Here is a 17,584-nt window from a genome sequence, read left to right as displayed (position 1 = left end):
TGCCCGCGCTCCCTCAGCCGATGGACAGACAACCCTCTCACACTGTACTCTGACTTTCTCTTTTTCTGCTCCCAGAGTTTTGCCCTCGTTCCCTCACTTCACGATTCTCTCCGTCTCTCCCATCTCCTTTTTCTCCACGACTCTGACTTGTTGGGATGGAGGGAGGGAGAAAGAGAGGGGGTAACACACAAAGCCCTTGGAGGGTTGGACTGAGAAAGTCTTCGTGCCAAGCCAGAAGCGTCCTTCCTCTCTCTTTGTCCCTAACTTAGTGCTTCCATACAGCCTGCATTCCAGCGATGGAGAAGCACCCGAGTTAGCAGCCAAAGACTCCTTAAACTCAGAGAAGGAATGAATGAAGACACTGAGACACACCCTAATAAACTATTTCCATGTATCATAGGTGATAGATGAAAATAGTTTAATAGTGTGTACATTTTGCAAACATAATGATGGGATTAGGCCTAGAGGGGAGCGGGGGGAATTGAAAAAGCAAGACGGGTGCACAAACGGAAGCCATTAAATCATTATTTGGAATGAAATAAGACTGTCGTTTTAAAGGCCGTCCTCCATCGGTATGGCCAGCAGACCTCAGGCCTTCACTGAAGGGAGACAGCCATTTGACGTCCACAATCCACAGCCATTTACCGTAATATATATACTTCACACACACAGTAACCTCCGTAGTTGGGAAACGCCGCAGTACAGCGCTGCACAGAGCCCAATCCCTACAAGTAGGTCATGGGAAGGGGAGGGGGGGACGCAGCCCATCTGGAGCAGTGCATTCTGAGTAGTTGACTGCAGATGAAGGTGAAAAAGCAGCAGGATGAGAGAAAGAGAGCTATGCTGCCTCTGTCTCTGGGTCTTTCTCTCATTCTCTTTCTCTGTTATTATGTTTCTATGAGCATTTCTTCTATCTCAAGCCTCTATCTGTCCGACTGATCTGGGCATGAAAGGTCCTACAGTACATACCAGACGAGGCGGTTTGCTGGATTGGTCGATACAGTATGGAGTCTAATGCAGAGGTTCTCAAACTCACAACGCTGAGAATGCTGGTGGTTTTCTATCCTAACCAGATCGTTAATTGCAATCACCTGCAATGCACTGACCGCTCCCTGATTAGAGGGCTTGACCTACAAGGACACTACACAATAAAATCAGTGATCGTTTAATTCAACGAGTGTAGAAATGAAACCGAATGGGACCCTTACAGGTCCATCAGATTTAAATGAACACTGAGGACTTTTACTGTGAATGCATTTTGATTGATTGATTGATTGAAAAATGTATTAACAGTTTGCAGAATTACAGTACATTTCAAGCACAAACTCAATACAAAGGCTGTTAACTGTGAGTGGACGACCCAATTAAGCATTACACTTGTCCACAATGTTCAATTCACCAAAAACATTTAGAGACGTACAAATAGACACTTCTATATAGACAAAGGACAGAACAGGAATTCATCATAAAGGAGGTAAAAAGGGAAAAGAAACATATACAGTGAGGGAAAAAAAGGGGTGGGCGGTGGGGGGGATTCACGTTCAGCTCCGTTCATTTGTTTGTTTTCCTTGGAGGAGCTGCGTTGGGTCCCCAAGTCGGCTCCGTGGCCGTACCTTGAGTTGGCTGTGTGGCCGTGACCATCTCTTGTGTTGTCCTTGTGTTGGGTCCCCAAGTCGGCTCAGTGGCCGTACCTTGAGTTGGCTGTGTGGCCGTGACCGTCTCTTGTACATGGTTCGTTGCACTCCCTCTGGTGTTGTGGGTGACTTCGTTAACATTAAGGAAGTATCTAGACAGGTACATGGGTATCTTGGTGGTGTATCGAATCTTGTGGACCAGACCCATTGCAAGATGCTGTACTCTGTCGTCGACCCTAAGCCATTCCAGCCTGTCGAAGTTTAACCACATGAACCCTATTCAAGGCATGTCATAATTCATGAATAAGCTGAGAACATTAAAAACTCAGAAGATTCAAGCTCAAAACACATTGCAATAGAAGAATTCTTGAAACATTTAGGTTTTGTACATTGGCTACAGTATGTACAAAATGGTACTGGCGGTCCCCAAGGACTGGAGCTGAGAACCACTGCTCTAGGGATGAAAGAAGTACTAGCATGATTTACTTAAGTAAAAGTATCAATACCGCAATGATATACTCTGTTAGTAGAAGTCCCCTATTAAAATGTACTTGAGTGCAAAATTACCAGCATCAAAATATAGTACCAAAAGTAAAAGTACTCATTGTGCAGTGCAGAATGTCCCATTTCACACGTTCAGAATGTATAAAACAATCTTGAAAATAATAGCCGATCTACAATCTCACAAGTGGTTAGTATGTTTCGTAATAATAATAAAAATCTACAAAGCCATGGGGGTTTCCCCCCCCCCCCCCCCGGAAACAATCCGGAAAAAACAGAGAAATGTTTTGCTAGCTTACCTTGCTTTCGATTTCATTTATACGATACATGATCCAAAAAGCGTTCATATTTTTAACGAGAGGCGGATGAGGAGCAGAAATGAAGCGCTAGTATATCCATCAGATCAAAACCACGGAGAGCGCCCTAGATGAGCAGATACAAGGCATTCTTTACAGGTTAGTCAACGGTAAGCTAATATGACTGAAGAGCGAAGTACGGTGGCCAAGAGTCGACTGAAAAATAGGATTCCCTAGGACGTGTGGACACGTCGGATGGACGGAAACGGTTAACGCAGATGGTTTGCTCCAGTCTGCTCCAGGTCTGCTCATGAGGGCCTCGACAACAACGCAAGTATAAAAAAAAAGCTGAACAGAGTCCAGGTTTGGTCAGTCGCGGGCCTGTGCACAAAACGAGCATGCGCGTGACAATTTCACGGGACCGCGCCCACGTAAATACGCTTGCGTTGTCGCACCTCGACTTCTCCGCGTTTACCGAAAGAAAACGCAGGTGTCAGTGAAAATGAATTACTAGGCGCGTTAATTCATAATAATAATTGTAGTGCAGTAAAAGTACAATATTTTCCTTTGAAATGTAGGTAGTATTGAGAATTATAAATCCTGAAGAAAGTAAAACAAAATACTTAAGTAATATAGCACTTGAGTACAGTATGTACTTAGTTACTTTCCACCTCTGGGTATACACATAGTACATGACGGGGTTGCAGTACCTGAGCAGACCTCTTCATAGTTGGGGTTGGTGGTGAAACCTCCAGCGTAGCCCACCTGGGTGGACAAGACTCCAGATGTCTGCCAGAAACGCTTCTCCACTCCCCAGAAACAGCCCATACCTAAGTGAATCAGAAGCGCACACACACACGCACACGCACGCACACACACACACGTAGAATTGTTAAGTTTTATCGTTTTATCTCCGAATCTGTGTATGTAGACAGTAGACAGCGGATGATGATTATATAGTGTGGATTTATTTCTTGAGGAAAACAACACACACCATCACCCATCACCATGAACTACACGTGGAGAGGAGCATGCTTCCTGGCCCATCACCATGAACTACACGTGGAGAGGAGCATGCTTCCTGGCCCATCACCATGAACTACACGTGGAGAGGAGCATGCTTCCTGGAGAGGAGCATGCTTCCTGGCCCATCACCATGAACTACACGTGGAGAGGAGCATGCTTCCTGGGGTCTCACCAAGCATGATGGTCTCCATGCCTTCTGGGAAAGGCTCTGCCATAGGGTTGCCGCTGACCGCATGCTTCTCTGGAAGGGAGAGACACAGAGTGAAATGATCACTTCAGAGCCTTAGTTTGAATCAGCACATAACTTGTTTTTAACCTGCTGAAACAAGTTACTTTGTGAGCTCTGCCAAGAACAAACACAACAAATGTCACACAGCCAAGAGAAAGGTGTCGTTTCTTTAATTGCCGACAGTGCACAAGGAGAAAAAAGCATAAAGAGAAACTAAACTGCATTTTGCAGTTTCTTTAGTCTGTCGTTTTTCCTTCTGGTTTGTTTTTTTGTTCTACACTGGGTTGTTTTGCCTGTTAAAGCTGGGCGTACATGGGCTTGTGGTGTGTACACTGTACACCATGGGCTATCTGTTCCTGATCCGTGTACACACCAGAGCATAGAATACATGCGCCCAGCCAGCATAATACGATATGAAGACACAACACAAGAGTCTGAAAGGCCGAAGGACGACAAAAACACAACTGAAACAGAGCTCAATCTTTTTCATGTCAACGACCCCCAAGTTAATTAATGTACTGTATTGGGCAGTGGACCCCCATCTGGGCAGTGGACCCCCATCTGGGCAGTGGACCCCCATCTGGCAGTGGACCCCCATCTGGTTAATTAATGTACTGTATTGGGCAGTGGACCCCCATCTGGGCAGTGGACCCCCATCTGGGCAGTGGACCCCCATCTGGCAGTGGACCCCCATCTGGTTAATTAATGTACTGTATTGGGCAGTGGACCCCCATCTGGGCAGTGGACCCCCATCTGGGCAGTGGACCCCCATCTGGCAGTGGACCCCCATCTGGTTAATTAATGTACTGTATTGGGCAGTGGACCCCCATCTGGCAGTGGACCCCCATCTGGTTAATTAATGTACTGTATTGGGCAGTGGACCCCCATCTGGCAGTGGACCCCCATCTGGTTAATTAATGTACTGTATTGGGCAGTGGACCCCCATCTGCCCCCCATGGGCAGTGGACCCCCATCTGCCGGGCAGTGGACCCCCATCTGTATTGGGCAGTGGACCCCCATCTGCCGGGCATTAATGTACTGTATTGGGCAGTGGACCCCCATCTGCCGGGCATTAATGTACTGTATTGGGCAGTGGACCCCCATCTGCCGGGCATTAATGTACTGTATTGGGCAGTGGACCCCCATCTGCCGGGCATTAATGTACTGTATTGGGCAGTGGACCCCCATCTGCCGGGCATTAATGTACTGTATTGGGCAGTGGACCCCCATCTGCCGGGCATCCACATAACATTTTATTTTTAAAGTGGTTTAACAGATTTTTACGTAATATGAACTCGTTTTTCTGTGCACCCCCTGGAACCCTCTCACCAGCCATACACCATAGCCCTCAGCCCTGGAAGACAGAAGATTATAGCCAGCTTTGACCACAGTCTGCGGCCACTCTCTTCCACGCCCGCAATTAAACACAATTAAATGGTAAATGATCCGATATCTCTCTATGTTAAGTGTATATACTGTGCAAGGCTTGGCACCAGCTGGTGCAGAACAATACACACTGAGGAAGCAGGTCAGAGCTTGACAAAAGAGAATAGCCTCCTGCCTGAACCTCGCAGCAGGGCCAAGGACTCCGACAGACAGCAGACCTAGAGCTGCCTTAATCTGTGCCACGTCAGAAAATGCCCAATAAGTAAAACAAACTTGACACACCCTGCGTTGGAAAGCAGAGTGGGGGGTCGGGTGGTACTGATATGCCAACTGTGCTGTGTTGGAATTAGAGCTCTAAACGAGAAAGAAGTGTGTGTGTGTGTGTGTGTGTGTGTGTGTGTGTGTGTGTGTGTGTGTGTGCGTGTGTGTGTAGTAGTCCACAGATGTGATGGGAGGATTAGCGCTTAAGAAGACTGAGGTGACTTAGCATGTAAATCTGCACTGAGCAATGGCTGGTTTGCACTGCAACCACTAATATTAGTCTTGGGATAAACGGGCCACGGGGTTCAGTGCCAGCTAGAGCATGCACACACATACACACACAGCATGCACACACATACATACACACACAGCATGCACACACATACACACACAGCATGCGTGGCTTAAGCAGACCCCAACAATGTCTGTTTACTGAGAATGCCATGTGCGATTCCTCTCTGATCAGTTAGTGTCATGGTGTGTGACATTAACTTGGAAAAATGCATTGTAGTGTATGTCTAATCTCTGAACAACAGCTAGGCTTTGTGTAATCTGCCAACACTGCATTAATATTCTGTTGCCATTGACATGCGATGCCCAGGCCAAGAGCAAAGTGCTACCTACAGTATGTACACGTTATTGCAGGCCGAGTTATAGGCTGGGCAATATGGACAAAAGCTACATTTGACCAAATATACCTCAATATCAATATTGTGACGATAATATCTTATTGTGATGATATCATTTTTTTAATGTTCAAAAATAGCATTGCAATGCGTTGCAATGTGTCCAATATGGCTTAAGTGATTACAACTAAAAGACCAGAAGATATGTAATCTAATATCACAATATCGATCAATATTATATTGTCCATCGTTAGGCTGATGCCTAACATCAGAAAAACAAAACAATGAAAATAAAATACACTGAATAAGTGTAGGTTATAACCTGTACCACCAGTAATGTTTCTTGAGAAGATCAACATCAACAGAAGCACCACGGTACATAAGCTAATATCATGCCCAGTGTTGCCATTTCAGAGCATTTTAATATTAAGACAAAATTGCCGGTGCTCTCATGGATAACAGATTGTGAGGTCTGCTATGACGTCACAGAGGCCTAGCTGTCCTCAGGCAGTCCCCTATGTACACTATATTGCTGTGCCAGTACAGCCTTTCTCCCAGCATGCATCTTTGGCACTCCTAGGTCATGTTGACGGGCACAGTGTCCGTGCCATCAAAGCCAGTGTGCATTGGCCCATAGGGTTGGTCGGGGTGACTTAGGAAATACAGAAATCTTTTTCATCTCTTTTGGTCTAGGTCTCTCTTTTCTGCCCAAAGCAATAATAAATAAATCATCAAAGTTGCCAAAAGGACAAAGAAATAGAGTGCGAATGGGCGAGGGACTGAGCTTGTGTGCGGAGGAGAGGAGAGGACAGGAGAGGAGGCTGCCAAGCCAATAAAAGGAGTAAATAGCCAGTGAAAAGCAACAGATGAGTGTAGCGGGGAGGCAGAAAGAGATTCTTTTGGCTTCCAGGCCTCCATCCCTTTGGATGCTAAAAAAAGAGCCCAAGTACTCAAACAAACAAATCAACAAATGAGCACAAAACAATAAAGGAGGAAAGAAAAATGACAAAGACTACAGACCCATGATTCTCCTCCATCTCAACTGCTCTCATTTCGGCACCCTCTTTCCTCACACCATTATTCTCATCATCTTTCACTCTTTTTACAAAAGGCATGCAAGTATTCTCTCACACACACACACACACACGCATGCACATCACACAGTGACCAACCACTGCTGTGGGTATTTCTCCCATGGAGCAGCTGGCAGAGATCCAGACAGTGCCAGGCTGGCTCCTTTCATTGTCTAACCCAGCAGTCACCCCCTGCTAGCCCAGCGCCCACAACACACACACACACACACACACACACACACACACACACACACACACACACACACACACACACACACACACACACACACACACACACACACACACACACACACACACACACACACACACACACACACACACACACACACACACACACACACACACACACACACACACACAGTGTGAATACCCTCACTACGCTGCCTCACTACGCCAGCAAAAGGAAAGCAAGGAAGAACAAAAAACCAAGTAGGGAGGGTGAGTGGCTGAGTTCACAAAGGAAGAACCCGTCTCAATATGGGGGAGAAAGACACATGTGAATGGGATTTCTTTTGCCAACTTGGAAAAAGAAATCATTTGGGGTTCATTTGGTGGGGGGGGGGGGGGGGGTCGCGAGGATATCTGAAAAGCGCAACGTAGGCTATACAGTGCAGCGGGAACCACAGGCGGAATACTTGGGTCCGCTTTTGTTGCTTTTTTTAGTCGTTTTGCAGGCGGCTGGACCGGACCCAAGACCTTCGGAAAGCCCCGTGCTCTGCCATTCCGCGATTTGTCACCTTCGGTGAAAGGGGGTACAGGAATTGATCGATCTGTTTTGCTTTGGCGGACGGCATTGTCTTCATCAAAGCTCAGAGGATATTTAGTCTTTGTTACCCTCTGGTTCCGGCCGTGGTCCTGCTTTTCCTTATAGCCGCAGAGAGGTCCGAGTGTTGCTCCTGCGGCTCCGCTCTCTCAGAGAGACACGGGAGAAGGAGAGGCACCGTCCCTGGGCGCCAAAAGCTGGCGACGGAAGGGTTGAATTCCCGGCTGCCGTTCATTACCTTCCAAAACCCATTCCATCTCTTTCTCTCTTCACACAGGTTGGCAGAGTGTCAGGCACGAGGCGAAGGAGGAGGCTGGCGCTTTATAGCAGTGCCAACACTACCCTTTACTGTACGGCAGCGTAGGGTAGGGGGAGTAAGAACTGGGCAAGGGGAGGGGAGGAGAGGGGAGAAGCTGGTAGGAGGTGGTCTGATTTGGGGGACAGAGAAAGAGGTATGTCAAAGGAAGACTAATTCTGCAGGCTCTGAAGCTGCTGGCTGCCATGCCCCCTCCATACACACACAGACGCACGTGCGCGCATGCACGCACGCACGCACCTGCACTCGCACACACACACACACACACACACACATGCCATGCACACACACACACACACACGCACACGCATACAGAGGTTGGATGACAGCTGTCCTTGTGTTGCACGTAGCTTCTATCTATTCATTGAGGCAGAGAGCGTCTAGACTCCGGAGAGTAGAACCCTCATTCCATCCATGCATTCCATACATACTGTATCCTAGCAACGGAAACAGTTGCTATGGAGAAGACTACCTACTATAGCGCGCGCACGCACACACACACGCGCGCACGCACGCACACACACACACACACACGCGCGCACGCACACACACACGCACACACAGACACACATCCTCTCTGGGCCTTCTAGACTACAGTATCTACTCTGGAGCGCGACTGGCGGGAGGGAAAAGGGGAAGACATCCCCCTTGTCAACACGGATGATTTTTAACTGTGGATTTAAAGGGAAATGTATGAGGAGAAATGTGCCTGCCAGCCATACCCCTGTTAAATATGAGCAAATCCCATTAGTCTCTGTGCTGTGCTCCATTTCATTGTCACCATCTCATGCATTCTCTCGTTCTGATATAGGTAAACTGATCCATGTATGAAAGGCGAAAAAGGGAGAGGTAAGGAAAATAGGACATTGTTGAGCACAGTGGAGACAGGAGACTGGCCAGATATAATGCGCACAATATATCTTTGCAATGAAACTGCTCTTAGGAGTTATAGTGAACCATGTTACAAAGATTGATTTCGGTCAGCTGACCCCACACCCCTCCATCCTGGTTGTAAGAGATATTGGCAGTCTCTGGCGCACTGACTCAAAATAATGACTGCTGTGCCCCTACCATGTAGCAATCTGCCACTGGATCACTCTCACCAAGGTCGAACAGGGAGAGGAAAGGCATGCGGACAGAGCAAGAAACCTATACCACTTTCAACCTGGCCTCTCCATTTTAGGCGAAGAACTTCAAAACATTTGGAAAAAAAGTGAAGAAAAAAAAAGTCTAAAATGTTCTCAAATAGCAGAACTATACAAGCTCACAATGGATCACGATGCAACGCATTGTTAGCTTGTAGATCGTCGATATCGTTTGTTAATACTTTTACGACAAATTATAAGGCTTGGGTTGTTATCAAGGCACCAGGAAGGGTGAGGTAAGAGGGCCTGAAGCTGATCACGAACCATTGCAGTGGTCATACTCATCACAGCAGAGGAACATTGTGCACACGCCAAACACACTCACGCCTATGGACACATGCCCGCACACAAGCAAGAACATATGAGCATGCATGTGCACCGTGTGTAGCACGCACACACACACACACACACAGAAATTGGACTTGTCTTTGCCATCCCCTAAAATAGATGTTCTCACAAGCAGCCCAAACCAATGCAACAGAGGCACTCTGTTGAATCACAACACAGCCGCGCACGCACGCGCACACACACACACACACACACACACACACACACACACACACACACACACACACACACACACACACACACACACACACACACACACACACACACACACACACACACACACACACACACACACACACACACACACACACACACACACACACACACACACACACACCATCCCATCCCCACCTAAGCTTCCCCCCCACGGTGACAGGGGAGGAACAGATTTCCGCCATGCGGTGTCTCCGAGCTGCTCCGACAGACGGAGCAGGAATTTACGACGGGGCGGAGCCTTCATGCGCATAATGCCCAGATGGACCCCTGGACACTGCGGCACCGCTACCTCCCATACGCACGCACGCACACACTCCAATAACTCCCACAATGCAGTGCGCGGCCACTCAAGGCAGAGTAGGCGATGAGGATGAGCACCGGGTTCAACTCTCACCATGTTGCTCCTCTATCACATACTTCCATACGCCCTCCCGTCCCAAAATAATAGAGTGGATGCCTGGAATAAAGGATCAGTTAATAGAGAGACTGAGATGAACTGGAGAGGTGTAACTCTGTTAGAGGGAGAGGGAGAGAGAGAGAGAGAGAGAGAGAGACAGAGACAAAGAGAGAGAGAGAGAGAGGGATAAAATGATAAACAGGAAATAGAGGGGGATGGAACTAGTAGTAGGGGGATGTCATCTTCTTATCAGCCAACCGATTTAGCCCGATCCGCGCTAATCTCTATCCACAGGTGTGAGAGGTAAATGCCGGGCTGCAAGGATTAAAACTTTTTTTATTTTCTTCTGTTTTTTAATCACAGAAGAGATTATTTCTTATTCTTATACATTCATGGTCTGAATTATTGGCACCCATTACAGGGGACCCTTGCAATTTTGTTGATAAATCACTTTTTATGCATAAAAACCCCTTGATCTTCACAGCATCATTATTATGCTCAGCACTAGTACAACAAGGTAGATTTGTTTGCATCATTCACACTGCAAAAAAGGTACACCATCTTGGACAAGCAGCATACCTCAACTTCGGCAGCCATTACAATATCGCTATGAATTGGACTAACAAAATCTATAGAGGTACCTGTCCCCGTCTCTTGTGTGTTTTACTTCTGCCAAGCTCCTACAACGCATATCAATGTGTTTTCACTCCCACGCCGTGCTCTAAGCAAACGTACGTGAGCGTGCTATTGAATATCTGGATGACTCAGTACTTGCCTATGAGCCCATTTACACCTGGTATTAAAGCTCCAATCCGGGACTTATTTTAAGGAATACCGGTACAATGTAATTTGAACCAATCTGTTTGTGCATAGAATACATAGGTATACTTGATGTACTGTATGCAGTCCCCATGATTCTCCACACAGGCCATTGCTGCTAAGAGATTTTAAAAGAGTGCCATATCAACTATCAGGCTGAATTTTATTTTCAGTATTATCTCTATTATTAAATTGTATATTGTTTTGTTGTTGTTGTTGTTAGCAGCCTTGTGGAACATGCCACACCAAGATGTCACTGCTTGTACTCGCCTACCCTCTTGAGTGACAAGAGAGTAGGCAAAGGCGTCTTCATTCATTATGATTCTTGACAATATGCTGTAACTAGCACATGGTGGTTGGAGGTGGTCTCCATACTCTTCCATTTTAGATCTGGTGTCCACTAGTACTGCCTGTAGCTCACAGCACAATGGGCCCCCATGCAGGAAGAGAAGATATACAGTTTGTTTGTTGCTTTGTTCTTATCCAATATCCATGATTTGTTTTTCCTAATTTTGTCAGTTTGGGGGATTCAGCAATGTTTTCTTACTTTTGCTTTTCTCTTAGGAGCTAAGAGCAAATTTAGCTCTAGAAAAAAACACTGTCTCAATGTGTTTTACTGGTTAAATAAAGGTTAAATAATAAAAAATAAAATTAAGAGTGGTCGAGAGGACTCTAAAGCTACGTCCACATTGTCGGCCAGTTTGAAAGAGTCGCGAGCGTGTCGGCAGGAGACTCCCGATGAGAAGCTCCCGTCGCTTGCCGTCCATATCGTCGGAACCCGTCTATGAAGAACCAAACATGTCCGGTCGGTTGCCGATGTCGGGAGCGACGCTATCCATGTTGTAGTGATGAGGGGGGTAAATTATTCCACTGTAGAGTGGACTTCTAGTCTGCTCGTCATGTTGAAGTAGAGATGCACGATGAAATCGGTAGCGTATCGGAATCGGCCATAAAAATACCATATCGGTATCGGATCAGTCTCAAAATAATGCAGATTATTTTCACCAATATATGACGCAATATTAATGTGACCGTCAATGGCTAAATACTACATTTAATTTGTGTACGTACTCATCTCATTCAGTAGTCATTCAGTAGTGAAAACAGACACACAAAAAAAGAGTATATTTATTGATTGATTGAATACTTTATTAACAGGCCTTGGGCCAAGTCCCTAGGGCCTAGGCTTGTTTCCATTGTGGTCCTCTGTATAATATAGGAATCGGTCAAAATCGGTATCGGCAGATATGACCCTGCAAATAATCAGAGATCGGATATCGGTCATAATTTCATAATCGTGCACCCCTAATTTAAAGTAGCATTTAAATTGCTAACATATAGAGATGGACATTAGATTCCTGTAGCTGGCCAACAAGCCAATTAATTGACAGATAACATGCCTGTTAAGTGTAAGACCGACCCCAGCATGATGCATTCGTTCTCACCCGTCATCATTACTTTCCTGCATCCATATAGTATAACAGGTTTCCTATAAAAGCATTCACGAGTGCTGTTTAAAGTTACACTTAACACTTCAGGCCTATAGTTGTATAGCTCACAATGCATCACTGCAGCATTCATGTGAGCTTGTAGAACTGCTATGTTGGCTGCGTTTGAAAAATATTACTTGTTTTGGAAATGTTTGAACATGTCTAAAAATGTTTGCCTCTAATGACATGCCCAAAACAGGGATGCCAGGTTGAAAGTGGTTCATTTTGGACACAAGTTTAGGCAAGCACTGAGCCAACCAGATATTCTACAACACACTTGCATACTTTGGCTCAGAATCTGAGCTGGGAATGAAAGCCCATTGGGATACACTGCAAGAGCCTAATGCATGTTGTTTATAATTACACCAGGATAAAACAAATCTGTAAGGATTAAGTACTCACAGAAATGTCACCCACTAATTAGCACTTGCAGAAAATGCAGTTTTGTTATTGCCATTATGAAGACGTTTTAGCAGTTACTGAATCTTAATGGTGCGATGTTATTGTGCAAGTCAAAGTTTCAATATTATTTTAATGGGATGCTTACAATTTTTACTATTTTGAAATTACTGGGTTGATAAATTACTGTTTTGTAGCCTAATACTAAGTGCGAGGAGAATGAAGCTGTGGAGATCAAATGTATTTTGTTTATGTAGCCCATCTAGTTTTACAAACTCTTTAAATCTATAAAAACAAACATGAAAACAGGAAGAAGTTTCAGGTCACCAGTGGTGTAGAATAGACTGTAGCAGTGTGGTAAATTATAAGTTTTCAATGTAATGGGTCCCGGGACCCAGGGGTGGTCTTTTAGATGGGTCCCAGGGACATTTTATGAGTCCTACTTCAATGACGTTAGAGTACAGTACAGTACAGTACTACAGAATTCCATCCCAGGACCCCCAGATGGTGACATGATTGCGTCTATTCTCAATATAGTGAGTCTAGGGATGCAGGATGCAGGCTATTCACATCATTGCTAGCAGACTGTACCATGCATTAACATCAATGCATGGTAAAGAATGTACAAAAAATAAAAGCATGAACACACAGCACAAACAAAATGGCTATTCGTTATTAAAGCACAAATGTACACAATCAATAACCTTCCCTCCCATATAATGTAGGCTATAGCCTTAGCCTAGGTAACTTACTCTTCATAACTTAGCGTGTAAACAGCTTAATACTTTGGGTTTTTTTAGGCACCACTGTCACAAAATCACATTTCTTCTAATAATTTGCATATTTATTTGCAAAAGGTATAAAATTGCGATTCATTACACGATTACAGTCATAGTCTGGTGGGCCCCAAATTAAGGGGACGAAAGAATACTAATAATAATTTGTAAATGAATATGCAGCTTTGCATCTGATCTAACTTCATAACAACCTCGCCCAGGCTTTCCACGACTAAACTACATTAGCCTCAGGACCAATCCTCATTGGTTAATAAGTGACCAACCGAATGGCCAATCCTCATGTTCGCCTGTTTATGTGCTTAGTTCGGATACAGAAATAATCGCGCTTCATCGGTGTGTGTGATTTTGTGTTTTAGTCACGTAATAAAACCTTTTTTTTTTAGGTGCCAGTCAGTATTAAAGAGTGTTGCTGCAAGAAACGTGTTGTTGTTGTCATAATTTACCTGCCACGACCATTTTGTCCTCCCTCCCCTTCAGAGCGCGGTCTTTATTGGCCGGCAGCTGGCTTTTATCTGACATGTCAGCGACAGCAAGCGACAGGAGAAGGTAAAGGACAACGAGAAGAAGCGACCTGTGTCTGTGCTTTGGTAGAGAATAAACGTGTCTGACTCTGAGTGTTCCGGGTACGTTAAGGTGGCTGACTCTTCCGGGTAGCGGAATCCTCCTCCACCAACATTGAGCCATCATCATCATCATCATCATCATGCCGTTCAGCTGGGGGAGGAGTGAAGAGACGACGGCGAGTCGCGCATAACTATGAATATTCATGGTGCGTGGGCCACGTCGTGCACTGCATATTAACTAGTCAGAGGGTTAATATGACTTTGGCACAAAAGCCTACAGTGCACCGTGTGCGGGAACGAAATTAAATTTAAATAAATATCCACATTAAGAACGCCGTTCAGCATGCAAATTAGCTCTCACTCACTGCTGCCCATGCCCCCCACACACACACCCCCATCCACTCTCACTGTTGTGGGAGGTGCTCCAGGCTGCAAAGAGGCTGTGTGTAGGTATAGGTTTCCCTTTGTGGTCATTTCAAATCAGGGAAATCAAAAATCATCTTTGGGGTTAATCTTCAGTGTTATAGTTTCAACAGTCCCCACTAATGGCATCAAAGGCATGACATGAGTGACCGGAATGAGCAACATTGTGTTTCCGTTTTTCAACATTGAGCTATTATTCTAGTGTTACAATGAATCAAGGTATCTTATAGGCTACCACAGCAGAGCATATGGTTATGAACAACTAGCTTTGATTTACATACATTATCAGCTTAATAACCATAGTATAATGTTGAATGAACATTCCAAGAAATAGATACAGTTTTGTAGGCTGCTATATGAACACTTTGAATACAGATAGATAGATAGATAGATAGATAGATAGATAGATAGATAGATAGATAGATAGATAGATAGATAGATAGATAGATAGATAGATAGACTAGTCTGCACACTGGAAATACTGAAACAGCTCCGCTGTATTTCATTGTGTCTAAATATTCCAACGCAATATGCACTCCTTTTGTGTTACTGCTGCTTGTCTTGCACCTGCATCGGCCACAGATGTGCATGCACTCCTCATGCGACCAAAGGTATACCTGTCCCAGGTTGATAAAAACACTAGAATATAGCACTAGAACTTATATCCTCTTTTACAAATATGGAATGATTATCAACTTGATTTATTGAGTTTTACAAATTAACGTTCCATTGTCTCAGCCATACAAAGCCACTATAGTGGCTCCAAAATATTTTAGCCTGTGACCCAAACGAGAAATTAGACGTTTGCCCGGGACCCAAACTATAGTGAAAATAGCCGACCTACCAACTCACGAGTCACAACGTGGCAACGTTGTAAGCTTGTAGATCGGGTATTTTCACTACTTCTTAAACATTTGTTTTCTAATTCATGAAATTTCTTTGATTTTTCTTTTATTATCACCATGAAATGAACACATGGGAGAAATCTTTTTTAATTGAGTTTTGTTTTAAATTCATGAAAATGTTTGGAAATATTAATAATTCAAAACAAAACATGGGAAACAAAAAAATAAAGGGCCCCATAAATAAAGGGACTCCTGACCCACTGTGTGGGAAACAGTGGGCTATACAGTGGCTTCTATTTTCTGGGGAACAGAACTCACAACCACGACCAGACAATTCCAGAAGTGGTCAGTTTCACACTCACAGAATATGTGGTATAACACAGCCAGGTGGTGTGGTATATGTGACAACGGCGATCATTATTGTGAGGGAATTTAAACATTTATGCATAATGTTCTGCACCAGCTGATTGCTATTCTATCAGTAACAAGGGAATAATTCAAGGCATTATTCCTGTATCCTGCAAAGCCGGAATAACATCACGTCTTAATGCACCCCACTTCCTCTCTCTCTCTCTCTCTCTTGCTCTCTCTCTCTCTATCAGTCTATCTCTCTCGCTCTCTTATCTGCAGTGGAAATGAAGCCCAATCACCTGCGGAGGAACTAGGGGCTGCACATGGGACTTTGCAATGCAAATGCCAGGTAATTACCCGAAAGCTAGAAGAGTGGAAAGCTCACCAGTGAAAATAGTCCACGCAGAGAGAGAGAGAGAGAGAGAGAGAGAGAGAAAGAGAGAGAGAGAGACAGCGCAGTGGTGGAAAGTAACTAAGTACATTTACTTAAGTACTAAATGGTCGCTCTTATCCAAGGCGCTTTACACAGATTGTGCATTACATTCACCCATTCACACAGACATTCATACAGCGATGGCGGAGGAAACCATGCAAGGCACCAACCTGCTCATCGGGAGCAATTAGGGGTTCAGTGTCACTTCAACACTAACTCTGGGGGAGCTCAAGATCCAACTGGGAACCTCACCATTCCCATCCGGCCGCTCTACCGGCCACTCTCACTAATTTCATGGAATATGTAAAAACGTAAAGGGTAAAATTAATATAATCATGTAAAACTATAAATGAAATTAAATAAATAAAGATTAAATGAAATGAACTCTATAGCTACCCCTGAGCCACTGCCACCCCCGTACTGTAGCCTATATATACTTAAGTACAATTTGTACTTTTCTTGAGTATTTCCAATTTCCAATACTTTTACTTCAACTCCACTACATCTCGGATCCAAAATATTGTACTTGTACTCCATTACATTTCCAAAAGATTTTTAAACATTTGAAAAGTTATTAAATAGGACATTCTGCATAATGAGTACTTTTCCTTTTGGTATACATTAAGTACATTTCAATTTTGAATTCCGGACTTTTACTTAGTTGTAGGCCTAACTGAGTATTTCTACATTCAGTATTGATACTTTTACTTAAGTAAGAAATAAGAGTACTTTTTCCACCACAGAGAAAGAGAGAGAGAGAGAGAGAGAGAGAGAGAGAGATGAACTGAACGTGGGGTTCACATGGCTGTTGATGCTGGCTGATTGGGGCACTCGGGAACGCTGTAGGGAGAGGAGAGGAGAGGAGAGGAGAGGAGAGGAGAGGAGAGGAGAGGAGAGGAGAGGAGAGGAGAGGAGAGGAGAGGAGGAGGGGGGCAGCTACTGGGATGAGAACCACGTACAGGCAGAGAACCCACGGTGTTTGATAATTTCCTCCCTGTGTGTGTGTGTGCGTGCGTGCGTACGTGCGTGCGTGCGTGCGTGCGTGCGTGCGTGCGTGCGTGCGTGAGTGTACAAGTGCATTGTGTATATCCTCAATTGATCGACCCATTTAGGGCTTCCCCCAGTCTCAGGAAAGATCTACTCATGCCTGTAGCCGCTGCACACTGTTACATCTTCAGATGGACCCCATTATGGGCTCCATTTGGACACCCTGCCTGAGCGTTAAA

The 17,584-nt window shown here is 44.8% G+C and overlaps 1 protein-coding gene across 1 annotated transcript in view; it reads right to left on the bottom strand.

Annotated features, from left to right (window-relative positions):
• msrab (methionine sulfoxide reductase Ab) overlaps positions 1–14,399 on the bottom strand; it is a 49,798-nt gene extending 35,399 nt beyond the window's left edge. Inside the window, exons 1-3 of the mRNA XM_079527894.1 lie at positions 14,187–14,399; positions 3,630–3,698; positions 3,142–3,261 (exon numbers count right to left, since the gene is read on the bottom strand). Coding sequence (XP_079384020.1) covers positions 3,142–3,261; positions 3,630–3,698; positions 14,187–14,262 — 265 coding nt within the window. The 5' untranslated portion in view covers positions 14,263–14,399. The remainder of the gene's footprint in view (positions 1–3,141; positions 3,262–3,629; positions 3,699–14,186) is intronic.
• Between the last annotated feature and the right edge of the window lie 3,185 nt (positions 14,400–17,584).

Source organism: Electrona antarctica (assembly GCF_951216825.1).
Source record: "Electrona antarctica genome assembly, chromosome: 18".
Classification (NCBI taxonomy): Eukaryota; Metazoa; Chordata; class Actinopteri; order Myctophiformes; family Myctophidae; genus Electrona; species Electrona antarctica.
Note: the sequence above shows the minus strand (reverse complement) of the source record. Positions and strands in the feature narration are given on the sequence as shown.